We start from the raw sequence: 18,211 nt of genomic DNA on the forward strand, positions 1-18,211 counted from the left end.
CGGAGCCATTTGGGGTTGGCACCGGAAGTGTCGCCGGCGCTGAGCCAGACATGGCGGCCAAACGGAAAGCGGAGATTTCTGTGCCGGCGGAGGAGAGCGACCAGTTACTGATCCGCCCTCTGTGAGTCCCCGACCCGAGCCCTCTCCCCCACACCAGGGACATCGGAATAAGAAGCTGCAGCCGCGACTGCCAGTCACCGCCGCCACCGAGCGTGGGGTGGCTTTAGGAGCCCAGAGACTGAAACCCACCCCCAGATAACCCCACACCCCCTCACAGAAACCCACCCTCAGATAACACCCCAACTGAAACCCACCCCCAGATAACACCCCAACTGATACCCCACCCCTACCCCCTCACTGAAACCCACCCTCAGATAACACTCCAACTGAAACCCACCCCCAGATAATACTCCAACTGAAACCCCACCCCCTACCCCCTCACTGAAACCCACCCCCAGATAACACCCCAACTGAAACCCTACCCCCTCACTGAAACCCACCACCAGATAACCCCCCACCCCCTCACTGAGACCCTACCCCCTCACTGAAACCCCACCCCCTGCCCCCTCACTGAAACCCACCCCCCCAACTCCTCATGAAACCCACCCCGAGATAACCCCCCAACTGTGACCCCACCCCTTCACTGAAACCCTCCCCCAGATAACCACCCAACTGAGAACCCACCCCACCCGCTCACTGAAACCCACCCCCGATAACCACCCCACCCCACCACCTCACCTCCCAATTGCGACACTCCCCAATTGAGAACCCACCCACCGAGGTGTCCCCAAGCCCTGAGAGAACCCCCACCCACTGAATGACACCCAACCCATTGAGAGAACCTCCCCAAACTACCAAGTTTTCCTCAACCCACCTAGATGCCCCTCACCCCCATTAATTCTCCCACCCATTGACCAACAGAGGCCACCTCATCTCTCACCCCTTGCCCCTGCCCGTTTCTCCATCCAGTCACCCCTGTCCTCCCTCTAAGGCCATCTCAAGTCCCAGTACCTTTTCAGAAACCTTCTCTGCTTGCTACCTCCCGGTCAGGTCACAGCTGAGACCTTAAGAGCCCTTATTTGAGGAAACTGCAGATTGGACATAATCCGTCACTCAGTCACCTTGAACATTGGAGTCATCTGCAGCAGCACTTTTTAGAACAAACCACTGTGGCAGTGATGGCAAAATTCAAGCTTCAATTTTGACCCAGTGACCTATTATGTCATCTGCATCTGTTTTATTTATAGGTTTTTTTAATTTATGCAGTAGAAAGTGTTGCTTTTCATTGCATAGGTTTAAGAACTAATTGTTTTTATGGACTGTTAACAGAGGAGCTGGACAAGAGGTGGGAAGATCATGCATCATTGTGGAATTCAAAGGGAGGAAAATCATGGTATGATAACTGTAAACATGCATATTTAGCTTCAGGATCACCAGTTGTCTTAAGTTATTGGTTGTCAATACAAAAAATATTGATCAGCTGGCAAAAATTAAACAATTGCAACTTTTACATGGACATTTTTGCTTAGATTTGTAAAGCACCTATGCAAGCCTACTCTAGTATACACCTGTTAATTATGGTACATGTTGATTGAAAAAATTGACTTTCAGACTAGTTTCTCTTAACTGTGATTAATAAGGGACTGGAACAAGAATATTTTGGCTGCTGATGAATACATCAGACTGACTTAATGGTTTAATCAGACACTAGCCAGTGAACCAGCACCTCTATGATGAATAGACAACTAATTACAAGCTTGAAATGGTGGCAACATGGTTTAATTAAGGAGATTTGTTTTATATAAGGTTACAGTTTGTGTTATGTGTCTACCTAATTACACATTAACATGTTGAAATGGATGCCTTTTGATTTTTCTTCACCTGAATTTCATTTTGTGCAGTTGGATTGTGGAATCCACCCTGGGCTTGAGGGAATGGATGCACTCCCGTACATTGATTTGATTGATCCTGCAGAGATAGACCTTCTCCTTATTAGTCAGTAAGTAAAATTGCTTCCACTCTCAAAGTTTAGAAATTACAAAATGGATTCAAAAAGAGAATTCCAGCAAACATTATGTTTTCCCTGACCCAATCATGATATTCAGTTGAATTACTTTGAGGAGAATATTTTTCTCTGAGGGTCGTTTTGGAACGCTGTTCCTTAAAAGGCAGTGGAAGCAGGGTCTTTGAATATTTTTAAGGCAGAGCTGGATAGATTCTTGAATCACAACGGGGTGAAAGGTTTTTGTGGATAGGCGTGAATGTGGAGTTGAGGTTACAATCAGATCAGCCATGATCTTATTGAATAGGGACCAAGTGGCCTACTACTCCATGTTCATATGCAGTTGAATAACATTGATTCCAATGCAAATACTGTACATAATCAGTTTGTTAAGTAGGTCACTGAAGCTCAGGGCTTGTGACAGCTAGTTCGTTGGGATTTAGCTATTACAGAAATGCAGTTGATCTTTACACACATTTTAAACAAAAAACCTTGTGGCTATTGTTGAAAGAAACATAAGACCAGGAGTAAGCTATTCAGCCCCTTGAGGCTGTTCTCCCATTTGGTTAGATCATTGCTGATCTGTACCTCAACTCAGTTTTCCTGTCTTTGTTGCATATCTTATGATACCTTTCTGAACATGGCTCTATCAATTCTCAGCCTTGAAGATTTAAACTGACCAACATCCATGATTTTTGGGGGAGCAGGTTCCTTATTTCTTTTACTCTTTGTGCGGAAAAAGTGCTTCCTGATTTCTCTCCTAAATAGCTTAACCTTAAGATTATGCCCCCTTGCTGTGGAAAATAGTTTCTCTGTACTTACCTTATTGATTGCCTACATAAAGGAAAAAAGGAAGAATCATCTTTTGAAGACCTTGATCATATCATCCCTCACCCTTTTAAACTCTGAAAATAAAAAAAACTAGTTAACGGAACCTGTCACCATAATTTCAGCTTTTAAACCTTGTTGTCATTCTGGTGAGGCTGCACTGTATTGCATCCAAGGTCAATGCCATCTTTCTTGAGGTTCAGTGTTCAAAACTGAGTGAAGCACTCCATGTAGGGTCTGACCAAAGCATCACCTTTTCACTTTTATATTCCAAACCCTTTGAGATAATCGCAATTAGCCTTTTAGTTTATTTTTTGTACCCATAAACTAGCCTTTAAAGAGTTGCGTACATGGGTATCTAAATCACTTTGTACCTTTGCAGCTCCTGGTCTCTCTCCATTTTCTAGTTTGTTTGTCTCAGATGAAACTGGATGATCTCACACTTGCCACTCTAAACTGTGCCATAGTTTTGCCCACTAACTTACTCTGTGTCCCTTTTGTAACTTCCTCCTCTTATCAACACAACTTACTGTGCCCCCAACTTAGTTTCAATTTCAAACTTAGATGTACAGTTCTACATTCTTTAACCCAAATCTTTGATATATATGGTGATCCCTGAGCAGCACCACTTGCCACATGTTGCCAATCAGAGCTTTATCTTTACTCTGTGTCTTCACTTCCTAACCAATGATATTACCAGTTTGGTGCATTCTGATTTTTGGTAATAATCCCTTTTCAAATGCCATCTGGAAGTGTACCTATGACTCTTAGCAATCCTGACAGGCTTAATGAGCTAGAGCTGTATACTTAAGAGAAGTGTAGGCTTGGCAGCAACTTGATTGAGGTATATAAGGTAATGGTGAGACTAGATTGAATTTATAAGGATAAGTTATTTCAACTGGATAGGGTGGACCTAACCAGGAGGCACACTAACAAATTCTATAAGGGCAGGGCTAGGTTAGTAGTTGTGAAATTCTTCTTTTCCAAATGAATAATAGGCCTGTGAACAGATTGTTGCCTTGTGTGGTGAAAGTTGATTCACTATTCCTTCAAGACTAGAGTTGGACCTGTTTCTGTCAGGGACGGAGATCACACATACAAGAAGTAGGTACCATGTAGTATAAACTAGAGTCAATGTGATCTCTTGGACTACTTTTGATCACCTAAAAGGGCAAGAGCAGCTTGTCGCAGATCTTCCTCCATAATTGGCCTGGTGAAATTACAACTTTATGGGCCTGGCTAGATGCAGCAGTTGGTCTTTTCCTGTTCAATATTTTTGAATGTGTGTTTGTTCCTTAAGCTGTGTTAGTCTCAGAGCTCCATACCCCTGGAAGTATTTTACTATATGTGTTCTAAACATTTTAGAAGAGTTAGTGACATGAGTGATATAAGAAGTTAAGGTATATCTTTGTTAAAGTAAATATATATGTAGCTTGATTCATGATTTGAAGCAATAACTATTTTGCAAGCAGAAACTATATATGTGGCTGTGTTTGTACATGTGTAAATTTTCTGTTTTAATTCTATCTTCAACAGTTTTCATTTAGATCACTGTGGTGCACTTCCATGGTTCCTGCAAAAGACCAGCTTTAAAGGCAGAACTTTTATGACCCATGCTACAAAAGCTATATATCGCTGGCTATTGTCTGATTATGTCAAGGTTAGGTGAGTGGAAGCCTGTGTATTTCACATTTAATGTTATTCTTAGTACTAAATGAATCATACTTTAGCCAAACTTCCTCTCTGCAGTATTAATTTTTCAGCTGCCATTGCTGACGTAAGCCCATAATTCCTGAAATAAGGACAACTTCTTTACATCACTACATCCCAAAATCCTCCTGTATAACATAATGAAGATTGAAATTAGAATCTGTACAGACCATCTCCTTTTCCAGTTGGATTTCTGCTGAAACAAATTGCTCCGTCCTTGTCTTCTAGAACACCCTGTGTTTTTTATCACTTCAAAGAAAAAAGGATATTTATGAATTTGGATACCAAATCCTTAAAAGCCTGGTCTTTTTAATTTGATCACATTGGCATTTTTGAGGTGTGTATTTAGTTCTTGATTTGCGGTGCATGAGTTTGTTCTGCGGGCACTGCTAATGATTGTTGGAAAGATTTTGAACATCGGGGGCATGAAAAGCCAATCGCGGTTCCATCCTCTACTGACATCCGCAAAGTTTTGCTGCTGGATGACTGAATTACCCTAATGCTGCTGCAGCTGAGATCAGCTGAACTCTGCACAAACTGGCACTCTAACCTGGAATTTCTTGGGAGTGTATAGCTCAGTACAGCAAAGTAATGCACCCACTTCTAGGAATTAGAGTTCATGAAACGCACTGCATAGTTTAATTTTTAAGCTTTGTTTTAATTCATATGAGCTCTTAATAATACAATAGATCCATTGGTTCTTAACATGTGTTTTATTTGTACATTAAGTAATATCTCAGCAGATGATATGCTGTACACAGAATCGGACCTGGAAGAAAGTATGGATAAGATTGAAACCATCAACTTTCATGAGGTGAAAGAAGTGGCAGGTATCAAGTTCTGGTGTTATCATGCAGGCCACGTTCTGGGAGCAGCCATGTTCATGATTGAAATAGCTGGGGTGAAGGTATGTTAGAAAAAAAAATTGCAAGTGATAACATGTCAAAAATACGCAGCAGATATGTCAGCTTCTAAAAGAAAAATGATGGCCAAGCATTTCTGATGTGACCCTGTTGTCAGAACCTCGGTCTTATATTGCTTTTTTGTATATTACTAGTGGATTTTCTGTGGCTTTGCACATGGATTGTCAAGATCAAGTGCCGTCTTCTGGCCAAACTGGATTAGAGTGTGGGGTAGGGTGGGGGGGTGGTGGGGTGTATAATTGGACCAAGTCAGAGAAACATCAGTGAAGGGACAGGTAGGGTGTTGGGCGGTTGAAATAGTTCCGCTGTCTGAGGGACATGACTAATTTTGGTAGCAGTCATTATGTTGTTACCAACATTTGGAAATGCTTGATGTGAAAAACACCTAACTGAGCACTGCTACAGGTGAAACAGGTATTGCAGATTAATTTGGATGTTTTAAAAATAGGTTCTTCCTTTGGGCCAGATTGACATGGGAGTTTTCAGTGCATCATAAAATGGAACGTTGTGACCAACCTATTATTTTTAATGTATAATAGATTTAGCTCATAATACCTGGTCAGAAATGTTTTTATTATTTCAATGTCTATAAAACTCAGTAACTGTCAATATTGTCTTTTTTTTAAAATCACTACCTGCTTCCATGCAGATTTTGTACACTGGAGATTTTTCACGACAAGAGGATAGACACTTAATGGCAGCGGAGATTCCCAGTGTCAGACCTGATATTCTTATAATAGTAAGTTGCTTTTTCTTCATGAAGATTCCAATACAGAAGGTATACAAAACAAAATATAACATCAGCAAGTTTTGCATCTTACTTCTGGTGCACTAAAGTGTATATGTGGGTGCTTAAAAGAGCAAGTAATTTAATAATTTTCAATGTATAGAAGTCATTATTCAATTTTCTTTTATTTAAGTTGTGAAGGACTTGCGCTTCAGGATTTTTTTTCCTGACACTGCTATCTGAACAGTTCCATCAGCCTTTGTCTCTCCTGGAAGAACAGTAATTCTGTAACATTTTTTAAAATTTAGGCCTCAAGTATTTTGTGGTTGGCTTGACCGTAAAATATTAGGCCAAACTTGCTGGAGCAGATTATCTTTCCTGGTATGCAGTTTTTTACATTCACCCTTCAGTTTAAAAGATATTTTGGGTCCCAACTTGTTAGAAATGCAATGCTGGATTTGGGACCTATGTGAACTGCAGGACTGATAATGTATCTCCCTGACCAACGAGATTTAAGGCTTGAGAGTGAAACAGCTGGGAAAAAGGTGTACAAAGAAAAAAACTCAAATAAAGATTGGTTTAAGGCAGAAATGAGAAGTAAGAAAAAGATTTAAATTTGAATTTTTTAACATTTCTAACAACAACTTAATACATGTAGGAGCGAGATGCCCTTTCTGGGCTGAGTGATTGATTAACATCGCAATAATCATCACATCATGAAGAGATCCATGCTCTATTATGAGCCTTAAATTTCTGCAGAGAGCTTAATGAGGAATTAATGTGCAATGCAGCATGTTCTTAAAAATAATGGAGAAACTCAGGGTGAGATGCTGTTTGTGCAAGGCAAATGGAGAAATGGTATAAATCAACCAGCAAGTTCTAGCGACTCATAATTCATGTTGTATCTTTTCATCCCCTGAGCCTGGCAACTGTTTTGTGCACTAATAACAGCTTATGTCATTAACACGCCTTTATTTTTGCATGAACATTTGGCCCATTATGTCACAATGATTTGTAAATATTGAGCAGCAAAATAAAAGGGCAGACAGAAATTTAACAAGTGTTACTATGTTCCTATTTATTTGTTAGGTAACTGATTAAAATCGCTCTATTCTTAAAACACTGATTTTGATTTTTTTAATATATATTTCCAATTATTTGTCGACATCAACTTATGAAATGGACCACTCTGAGTTTTTGTTTTTGCTCCAAAATGCAACCCTAGAATGTAGACTCATTTCACAACGTAAGAAATAGAAGCAAGAAGTAGGCCGTACAGCCCCTGACATCTACTCCCCCATTCAGTACAGTCATGGCTGATCTTCTGTCCCAACTCCACTTTCTCATCCTTTTCAGTTTCCATACTGTAGTGATTCTGATCTTTATTATACAGGAATCCACGTATGGTACCCACATCCATGAGAAACGTGAGGAGCGTGAAGCTCGATTCTGCAACACTGTACATGATATTGTAAATCGAGGAGGACGCTGCCTCATTCCTGTCTTTGCTCTAGGCCGTGCGCAAGAGCTGCTACTGATTTTAGGTAAATGTTACAAACCTGACTTACCTCTCCATCTTTGTTATTTTTAGTACATTTGAACAAGTATGTTGGGCATTTCAGTGTGGTGCTGAGGCTGCCTACAAATGAAGGTGGATGCCTCATGAAACAAATTATAGTTGCTGGGAGCACAAAGATTTGAGAAATTTTATTTTAGGCTTCAGCAATCCTAGCTGACTAAATGATGGTTAACTGTGCATTTGTTGACTAAACAAAGAATAACCCTGGAAGAGAAAAACAATGAAGAAAAGTAGCCAAGTAAGATATTTAGATATTATTGGGAAACTTTGGTTGTTCGTTATTTCGCTTTCCACCTTACAATGGTGACTGGGATTTGAAAAGGAGTTGGGTGTCATGGTAAAATAGAATATTCTAACTTGGCATGTCTAATAGCAAAACATTGTCATGCAAAACTGAGTTGCAAGATTTAATATTAGAAAAGGGGGGCCTGTACTCAAAGTTTCTTACTTAAGTATTGCTGAAAAGGAGACATGTCAAAGCTTTTCGTCTTGCACTAATCAGGATACTTGACAAGAATACCAATATAATGGAAAAACAACAATTTATACTATATGAGAAGAGAGTGTTAATTGGTTGACAAGTGAACTCTGGTAGAGGCATTGCCATGGAGAATGCACCAATTGATGGTGACATGACAGTTAACTGCCAAGCATTGTTTGAAAGTTAAACCAGGCAGCTAGACCTTGATTGGACAACCCATTGCCCTAAGAAATGAGTCAGCGAATGGCTGTCACTTATTTTGTTTAGCTGAAACAGGCACAATGTGTGTATGTGTTCTTTCTGACTGGAATTAATGTGTTATTATATGTAGTTTCCAGCTCACGCAAATGTGCCACACTGTGAGCCCAACTGACAATCTTAAATTGGTTGTCAGTGTAATTCTTAGCACACTGAGGGTTATTTAGCAAATGTTGTCCAATTGCAGAATCCCATCTAATCTTGAACACTGTTTTGAGTTTTGCAACACAGTTTGTTTGGATACGGTCTATACCTTGATCGTTGCGAACAGCAGCTGGGACATGCTGTTTGATATGATCCACTAGTCTTTGGGACATATGGCCTACACCACGCTGGGACTGAAATTCATATACCACATTACTCATTTGTGTTATAGGCAGGGAATACTTGTTGGCTTGACAGCAGCATCCAGTTAGTGGTGAATACCACTCATGTTGCTAATGCATAGTAGCAGCGTGAAACAGCTAGCTTCACCTGGGAGATGGTGGCCTAGTAGTCATTGGATTAGTAATCCGGAGGCCAAGGCTAATATTCATTTTTAAGGAAGATGGTGGCCTAGTAGTAAAGCCATTGGACTAGTAGTCCAGAGGCCAAGGCTAATACTCCCACCAAACACATCTTCCCCTTCACTGCTGCCCCCCATCAGCATTCCGTAGGGACCATTCCCTCCATGACACCCTGGTCCACTGCTCCATCACCCAACTCCTCATCTCCTTCCCACAGCACCTTCCCATGCAATCGCAGAAAGTGCGACACCTGCCCCTTTATCTCCTCACTGTCCAAAGCCCCAAACACTCCTTTCAGGTGAAGTAGCACTTCACTTGCACGTCTTTCAATTTGGTTTAAGCCAATGCAGTCTCCTCTATATTGGAGAGACTAAACACAGATTGGATGACCACTTTGCAGGAAACCATCATTCAGTCCACAAGCATGACCCAGACCTTCCTGTCGCTTGCCATTTCAACACACCGTCCTGCTTTCATGCCCACATGTCTGTGCTTGCCCTGCTGCAATGTTCCAGTAAAGTCCAACGCAAACTGGAGGAGCAGCACCTCATCTACCGATTAGGCACCTTATAGCCTTCCAGACTTAACATTGAGTTCAACAACTTCAGACCATGTACTCTCTCCTCCATCTTGGCCCCCCTTTTAAATCCAATTTTTATTTATTTACTTATTTATATATTTTATTTTATTCTTTTATTTATTTTTTTTTAACCCTTTCCTCCCTCCCCTCCCCCACTGGGCCCATCTGTGACTTGTTTTTATGTTTTGCTTTCACAGATGCTAACCCTTGTTCTGCTATTAGCGTGTTCTGCTATCTTACCTTTATGCCACTACCAGCACCCTCTTTCCTCTTTACCATTACCATTAACACTCCCTTTGTCTGGTGTTCATGACATCTTTGTCAATCTCTCCTTAGCTGTCACCTATTCCTGACCTTTTATCTAATTCCACCTGCTCCACCGCCTCTTAAATAGTATAAAATCCATCATATTTCTACCTCACTTTAGCTCTGAAGAAGAGTCATATAGACTCGAAACGTTAACCCTTGTTTCTTCACAGATGCTGCCAAACCTGCTGAGTTTTTCCATCATTTTCTGTTTTTATTTCAGATTTCCAGCATCTGCAGTATTTTGCTTTTAGCTAGCTTCATCAGTTGCTCAAATTTTGAGATACCTTGTCCTTCCAGGGTAATCTGAGGTAGACTGGGCACTTTTCAGGGCTGAAACTGACGACCTTAGGCCCATTCGTGAGTTTGCGTGATATACAGTGTGAAATGATCTGATCAGGGTAGTCATTATCCTGCAGGATGCCTTTGATGCACCCTATTTCAGCATCAAGCTTACATGGTGAGCAAATAGCTCATGTCCTACTTTCAAGATTGCCAATAAGACCAATCTTATAGCATCTGGAACTGTAAGAATCCCAACACATATATTGATCAGTGAAGATGGGCTTGCGGGAGACCTTAGTAGAGAACCCCGGGCAGATTTCTCAACTAGTACATCAAGGAAGGGGAGTTAATTTGACTGCTCCATTTCAAAGGCAAATTTAAGCACAGGATGGAGCCCATTAAGACATGTAAGGAAATTATCACATGCAGCTCCAGATTTAAATATAGCAAATGTATCATCCACATATTGGAAATATGTGAGGGTTAGGTGTCAATCCATTGAAGACACGTTTCTCATGGAACCCAAGAAAGATATTTGAGAGAGCTGGGCCTAGAGGGGATCCCTTGGCAACACCATCTAATTGGGCATCCATGGTGTCATCAAAAATGAACTAAACTCAGTGAGTTGCCGAGTTCATAAGTTCATTGAAAACTGATTCATGCAATGGTGGCAGGTCTAGATTGCCATGATATAGTGCTGCAGCGCAAATATCTATGGCTTCCTTAAGTGGAACATTGGTGAATAAGCTAGCAATGTCAGATAGACACAGCAAATGGACACAGTATTGCTATCGATATGCAAGTCCTGAATGGCCTTTGCGAATGTGAAGGAATCCTTCACCATGTATGTGGAAAACTTGCTCAAAACTGGTTGTAACAACTCGCCCAACTGTTTGGCTAATTCATGTTGTGCAGAACCAGCCATTGATAGGATATGGCATAAAGGGACATCACTTTTGTGTCTTGGGCAGCCCATATATACCGGACGCAGTGAGCGTGAGGACGGAACCTGTCATATATATCATGCGGCAGCTCATGGATCTTAGTTGAGGCCCTGGTCTCATCTGGGCTGTCTTAGGAAGCACAATGGAACAGTGATGCCATACTGCAATGTCCTAATTAAAGTCACATATGACATCTATTTAACTGATCCTGGTCCATTTTTCTCCTCTTCCTCCTTGACCTCTCGTAGTCTTTTGCATAATTGACCACAAAATCTTCCACACCTCTCCTCCATTGTCGAGCTCAATTGGTTCATTTGGTTCCACTCTTGTTTATCCAGTCATAGCCAAGATATCTTGGTCCTGCATCGTTTTCTCTGGAGTCCTCCAAAGATCTATCCTTGTCACTGTCCTCTTCCACATTTGCGTAATGCCTTTGGCAATGTCATCCGAAGCCATGGAGACAGCTTCCACATGTACATTGACAATTGTCGGTGCTAACTTTCTCAACTCCTCCGTTACCTTTGCTGTTAGACAGCATTCTGTCTTGGGTGAGCCATAATTTGCCCCAGTTAAAAATTTTGAAGGACCAGACCTGTCAGCATTGGCCCCTGACACAGATTCAGTCCCCCTCTGCATCTTTCCCAGGTTGAACCAAGCTGTTTCAATCTTGACAATTTTTTTTCAATCCTGAACTGAACATCTGACCCTGTATCTTCTCCATCACAAAGACTACCTATTTTTAACTCCATAACATTGCTTGCCTCCACGTCTGCCGTTGCCCATCTGCTGTTGAAACTCTTATCTATGCCTTTGTCACCGCCAGAATTGACTATTCCAGTGTTCAACAGGAAAGGCTCCCATTCTCCATGCAATATAAATTCATTCAACTTTATCATATCCTGTCCCACTCACCAGTAACTACTTGCTGACCTGCATTGGCTTTAGGGCTGCCTAAAGCCTTTAATCCAAAATTGTCATCCTTTTAAATCTGGTCAGGCCTTGTCCTCCTTTTTTCTGTAACCTCTGGCTCTGAACCTCCCCCAGAACTCTGTATTCTTTTAACTCTGGCCTCTTGTGCAATCCTTCTTTTCCTTCATTCTACCATTGATGGCTGTACCTTTAAACGTGTCGGCCCTACACTTTCATTCTCTCCCCAAATCTCTCTGCCTCTTCAACTTTGTTCATACCTTTAAGACCCTTCCTCAAACCCAGCTGTTTGGACAATCTTTTAGTTATCTGTAATATCTGGCTTTCTGCCTAGTATTTTCCTTACCACACAGCTTATGATAGATTCCTGGAAAGTATGTGATAGACTATATGTATGTCACATAACCTGACCTTTTCCTCTTTTTCTTCCTCTTTCCCATGAAACATTCTTCTTCATTGGTCAAAGTGAATGGGTATACCACTTATCTGAGTATGAGTAGACATGCAGGAGACCTCAATAAAATTGTGGTTTAAATGAACACTGCATTCGGCTTGATCATACCCAGCATATGCTTAGTCATTTTGAAATAAGAAAGGCTGGGCAAATGAAGAACGCAACAAAACGGTGAAGGTAGAAAACTTATTGCTTAGAGTTTTACTTTTACGTGCAGATGAATATTGGCAGAACCATCCTGAACTGCATGACATCCCCATCTACTATGCCTCATCCCTGGCAAAAAAGTGTATGGCCGTATACCAAACCTATGTCAATGCCATGAATGAGAAAATTCGCAAACAAATCAGCATCAACAACCCTTTTGTCTTCAAACACATCAGCAACCTAAAGGTGAGACAGTTGTTGCTAACAACTTAGTCATTGTATGTGGAATTGTTTAATGCAGCAAGTAAATTTTTTTTTTTAAATTATAATTTTCAAAAGAATGTTAATGGAGACAGAGATGTGATGGATTTAGAACAGTTGACTTCGAACCAATTCAGACTGATTCCAACCCAATACCTAGTCCTTCTAAGTGTATTTCTCAAACCACCTACAGAATGATATGAGTTAGCACTAAATAAGCAATCTCATTGAGAGACAATACCATAGCTGGTGAGGGAAATGAAATGAAATGAATTCAGTGATATCTGTTCTAATAAAATTTTGTAAAATTCAAGTTTTTCACTATAATGCAAATGCTGGACTATAGATTTTTTTTACATGTATACCAATAAGTTACATTAAAGATTATTGAAAAATAACTTGGATAGGGATTTTATGATCATTATCATTGCTTTTTTATTTACTGGATTATTTTCTTTTTGAAGAGCATGGATCATTTTGATGACATTGGTCCAAGTGTGGTGATGGCCTCTCCTGGTATGATGCAGAGTGGTTTGTCTAGAGAACTGTTTGAAAGCTGGTGCACTGATAAGAGAAATGGGGTCATTATTGCAGGTTACTGCGTTGAAGGCACCCTTGCCAAGGTATGCAAACTTCAATATAAAACTTTTCAAATTCTTTCATTTGATTTTAGTTTAATACCCAAGCGTTTTAACCCCCTTTTTTTATGATTTGGCCCCCAAACTACCCAATGTTTACTAATGATGTCACAGACCAGTTTAACCATAAGCTTTAGTGAAAAGGAACACTGTTCAAAGTACTCTGATATTTTTTCAAATTTTAGATTGAACGTAAAGAGAAAAAGAGTCGAGTTCTGAAAAAGAATCATACATGACTCGAAAGATTAGTTCTGTTTTTCTCTCTACAAATGCTGCCAGATTTGCTGAGTATTTCCAGCACTTCCAGTTTTTATTTCAGATTTCCGGTATCTGCAGTATTTTGTTTTAATTTTAATGCTCGGCCACATACTTATAGAACTGTTGGAGACCACGCTGTTGGCAGCCTCCACAGTTCGCTTCACGTCAAGTTTCCAGTGTTGGCATATGCCTGCACGAACTGTCGAGTGAAGACTATGAATTTCTGCTCGGAAGAGAAATTAGTTGGGAATCAGCTTGAGTTGCTGAGCTGTAGAGAAGTATTGCCACAGCCTCGTATGCAGGTTGTCAACCAGCCAACTTGGTTGTTTCATGGGGAAAAAATGCCAACCCTGATTGTGACCTTTATGCTGAAATTACACTGTAGCCACACTTGTTCATCACTGGTTGGTACAAAGCAGTAAAGGATACAAACCAGAATGAAGAGATCATTTTTGATTATTTTGTAAACTAAGAATCTTCTTTTTTTTTTAGTGTTTTGTTTTACAGATGTATCTACTTATCACAATAAAGAAGCACATGAGGTGCTGAATCTTTTTTTTAAAGACAATAATGCAAAGCTTGTGCGCTTTTAACAATTACTCAAAGGTTAATGATGTATTATCAATATTTCTGTTTCTTAAATTTCAGCACATTATGTCAGAACCTGAGGAGGTAACTACCATGTCTGGACAGAAGTTGCCACTGAAGATGTCAGTAGATTACATCTCATTCTCTGCACATACAGATTACCAACAGACCAGTGAATTTATTCGTGCATTAAAACCACCACATGTGGTTAGTACTGAACTGTAAAATTATTTAATTTATATTTTGTAGATCTTGCACCTGCCCCCCTACATTTCTCTTTCTCCTCCTCCCCTTGTCTCTCAAAGGTGCTGATTCCTACTGGAGTACAGTTCCAGAATTGAAGGTATTGATGTTGTCATCCAGTTAGCCAGACTTCATCTATGAGCCCAGAACACTAATCAGTGGGTGGTCAAGAGAACCGCAGATCTGTGCTTCACTGACCTAACATCCACACGTGCTTTTCCCAGCAAAGAACACTGGATGGTGTTCGGGATCTGAGCCGTGTATTCAGTTTCTGCTGCCTTTCCCTAAAGGATGACCAGATTGGGAATTTACCACATTAGAATTATGTACTATATTGTCTTATTTTTCTAAATATTTAAGAGATAGGTATTCTGGATTAATCTTAGAAATTACTAAATATGCTATGTGCTTATTATTATAAAATGCTGTGTGTTGATTACATTCCATTTATAGCCTTATGGGATTTCCTTTTAGTTGCTTGTCCATGGTGAACAGAATGAAATGGCCAGGCTGAAGGCAGCACTGATCCGAGAATATGAAGACAATGATGAAGTTCATATTGAAGTCCACAATCCACGAAACACTGAAGCTGTGACGTTGTACTTCAGAGGTGAAAAACTGGCCAAAGTAGGAGTTCATTTTTTTTCTAATACTTGTCCATTGACATCAACCTAGGGAATTTCTTTTTTTTTGTGTGTTTTAATATTCCTACCAATTCCCTCTTATTTTCTCCTCTTGCAAGTATTGATTTTGATTTACAGTTTACTGTTATTAGACACCCTCTCTTACTACTTTGAAATGGGTACGAGGGCAATTTCAACATAAACCAAGATTGAATCTAGGAGATTCTTGGTCTGCGAGGCTCACCTGTTTGCAGCATCAATTCACAGATGCAATCAAAGTGGCTTCTGGCATTTTAATAAATATCAAATCCAGAGCTAATTACAAAAGTGCTTCTGTCAGCTGAAACAGCATCTAAAATTGATTATCCTGTTAATGCTTTTGTTATGCTGAAATTTTGACACCAGCTACATGTTAGCAGGTACATGAATTTGATGTAAAGATTTTAGTGTAAGGTAGCTGATATGTACTTCCAATTATGTAAGTAATTAGTCTGATAGTGGAGCAATGCAGCATGTCAGAATTTGACGCGTGTCACCACTTGTATTGAAACTACTCTAACAACTGCCAAAGTCCAATAAAGCATCCACCTTTGGATGCTAGTTGATTTTTTGCTTTTTTGAGTACCATGTACTGTTGAGTGAAATTGGCCTCATATACCCATTTTCAGAAAATTGGAACAGCACTACCAGCATAGTCATGTGTGATGCATGATGCCACATATATGTGCCTGCATGAATATACTGGTACTTGCATTTAACCAAATCATTGTATCATTGACTCTGAGTATTATAATCCAGTTCAGATCAGGCAAAATAGTGTCTTTTTAACATTTTGAAAACATTTTTAGACACCCAGAGCATGACAAGGACTTATTTTGTGCATCATTTGATTTCTTAAATTCTTAACTTCTCTAGTTGTGCATACAGCCTTATGACCACTAGGTATAATTTCTCCAGACACACTGACTTTTCCAGTTGGATTGCAGTCACTAAGAGAATAACTTGTGCAGTTTTTATTTTTTTTGTTGTTGCTTCAATATAACCCTTTGAATTATGCATTTCTCATAATTTGGTGATTCTGTACCTTATGGAGCGTAGTATGTGAAAGTTTTCATTTTTAGATGTATTAATTTCTATCTCGATCACATTTTTATTTGCATTTGGATTGTAAAACTTCATTGCTCAGGAGAGTTATTAAGGCCAGAATAATGTGAACAGCATAAGACAACCTTTCCTAACTAACAAAAAGAGCGCGCAATCCTTTTTGTGCCTCAATTCTATATCCGAACGAATTGAGAGTATATCTGACTATATATTCGTATTAACTGATTAGATGGGCTTGAACACATTTAGCTGTAAAAAGGAAGGGGTGTAGATGACAATTTAAAGAAAAATACTGTGCAGCATATCAGGCTTAAACTCATTAGGTAAAAATTCAACTTGGCTTACATTTGTAGATAAATAGAAACTGGATTCAAGGAATATTTCTAAACCTAAGCAGGGATGGCACCAGCAAATGAAAGATCATCTCAGAAAAGGCAAAACTGGTCTGTAGAGTTCTTTCCCTTGAGTGTAATTTGGCTCTTAACTCTCTTTTTGAATTTCTCTGATTATACAGTTTCTGTTTACTTTGTTAAATTGTTCCAGATTTCTCTCCATCATCCCCTTACAGCTTCAGTTCTATATTTGTTGGAGTTCAGAGTATTTAGTAGTTGACTGACATGTAGTTTGAAAGGCAGATGGTTAGAGGGAGTTGCATCCTTTTGGCTGTTTAAGTCAGGTCAAGGTTAAAAAAAAATGCTCATTTTAAGCTTAATTATTTTTAATATTTCTGACAGGTGATGGGCTCCTTGGCAGATAAAAAAGCTGATCAAGGTCAAAGGATCTCAGGAATACTTGTAAAAAGAAACTTCAACTATCACATACTCATTCCATCTGACCTATCCAGTAAGTAAATGTATTTTCTACATACTTCACTCTTGATTAGTTTGTTCAGGAAGGATGTGAGGGCTTTTGAGAGGGTGAGACCATAAGACGTAGGAGCAGAAGTGGGCAATTCGGCCCATCGAGTCTGCTCTGCCCTTCAGTGAGATCATGGCTGATCTAATAATCTTCAACTTCACTTTGCTGCCTTCTCTCCATAACCCTTGATTCTCTTATTGATTAAAAATCTGTCTATCTCCGCCTTGAATATACTTAATGACCCAGCCTCTACAGCCCTCTGCGGTAAAGAATTCCACAGATTAACTACCCTCTGAGAGAAGAAATTCCTCCTCATCTCTGTTTTAAATGGGTGACCCCTTACTCTGACATTATGCCTTCTGGTCCTAGACTCTCCCACAAGGGGAAACAACCTCTCAGCATCTACCCTGTCAAGTCCTATAAGAATCTTATGTTTCAGTAAGGTTGCCTGTCATTCTTCTACACTCCAATGAGTACAGGCCCAACCTACTCAACCTCTCATAAGAAAATCCCTCCATACCTGGAATCAACCTAGTGAACCTACTCTGGACTGCCTGCAATGCCAGTATATCTTTCCTTAGATAAGGGGACCAAAGCTGTTCACAATATTCTAGGTATGGTCTAACTAGTGCCTTGTATAGTTTGAGCTAGACTTCCCTATTTTTGTACTCCGTTCTCTCTGAAATAAAGGCCAGCATTCCATTTGCATTTCCTATTATCTGTTGAACTTGTATGTTAGCTGTTTGGGATTAATGCAAAAGGACTCCCAAATCCCCCTGTGCTGCAGGCTTCTGCAGTCTTTCTCTATTTAAATAATATTCAGCTCCTCTATTCTTCTTGCCAAAGTGCATAACCTCACATTTTCCCACATTATATTCCATCTGCCAAGTTTTTGCCCACTCACTTAACCTGTCAAATCCCTCTGTAGACTCCTGTGTCATCCTCACCACTTGCCTTCCCACCTATTTTTGTATCATCCGC

The 18,211-nt window shown here is 40.0% G+C and overlaps 1 protein-coding gene across 2 annotated transcripts in view; it reads left to right on the forward strand.

Annotated features, from left to right (window-relative positions):
• The first annotated feature begins 8 nt into the window (after positions 1 to 8).
• cpsf3 (cleavage and polyadenylation specific factor 3) overlaps positions 9 to 18,211 on the forward strand; it is a 32,777-nt gene continuing 14,574 nt past the window's right edge. The window contains exons 1-12 of one of the 2 annotated variants that reach the window (XM_041188020.1): positions 9 to 121; positions 1,330 to 1,393; positions 1,902 to 1,999; positions 4,367 to 4,495; positions 5,270 to 5,447; positions 6,113 to 6,202; positions 7,584 to 7,734; positions 12,728 to 12,903; positions 13,383 to 13,541; positions 14,463 to 14,609; positions 15,120 to 15,272; positions 17,107 to 17,215. In XM_041188020.1, the coding sequence (XP_041043954.1) occupies positions 51 to 121; positions 1,330 to 1,393; positions 1,902 to 1,999; positions 4,367 to 4,495; positions 5,270 to 5,447; positions 6,113 to 6,202; positions 7,584 to 7,734; positions 12,728 to 12,903; positions 13,383 to 13,541; positions 14,463 to 14,609; positions 15,120 to 15,272; positions 17,107 to 17,215 (1,525 nt within the window). In that variant the 5' untranslated portion in view covers positions 9 to 50. Of the gene's footprint in view, positions 122 to 1,329; positions 1,394 to 1,901; positions 2,000 to 4,366; positions 4,496 to 5,269; positions 5,448 to 6,112; positions 6,203 to 7,583; positions 7,735 to 12,727; positions 12,904 to 13,382; positions 13,542 to 14,462; positions 14,610 to 15,119; positions 15,273 to 17,106; positions 17,216 to 18,211 lie in introns of those variants that run through there. The other variant, XM_041188021.1, reaches the window with a different exon arrangement.

This window comes from Carcharodon carcharias, chromosome 5 (assembly GCF_017639515.1).
Source record: "Carcharodon carcharias isolate sCarCar2 chromosome 5, sCarCar2.pri, whole genome shotgun sequence".
Classification (NCBI taxonomy): Eukaryota; Metazoa; Chordata; class Chondrichthyes; order Lamniformes; family Lamnidae; genus Carcharodon; species Carcharodon carcharias.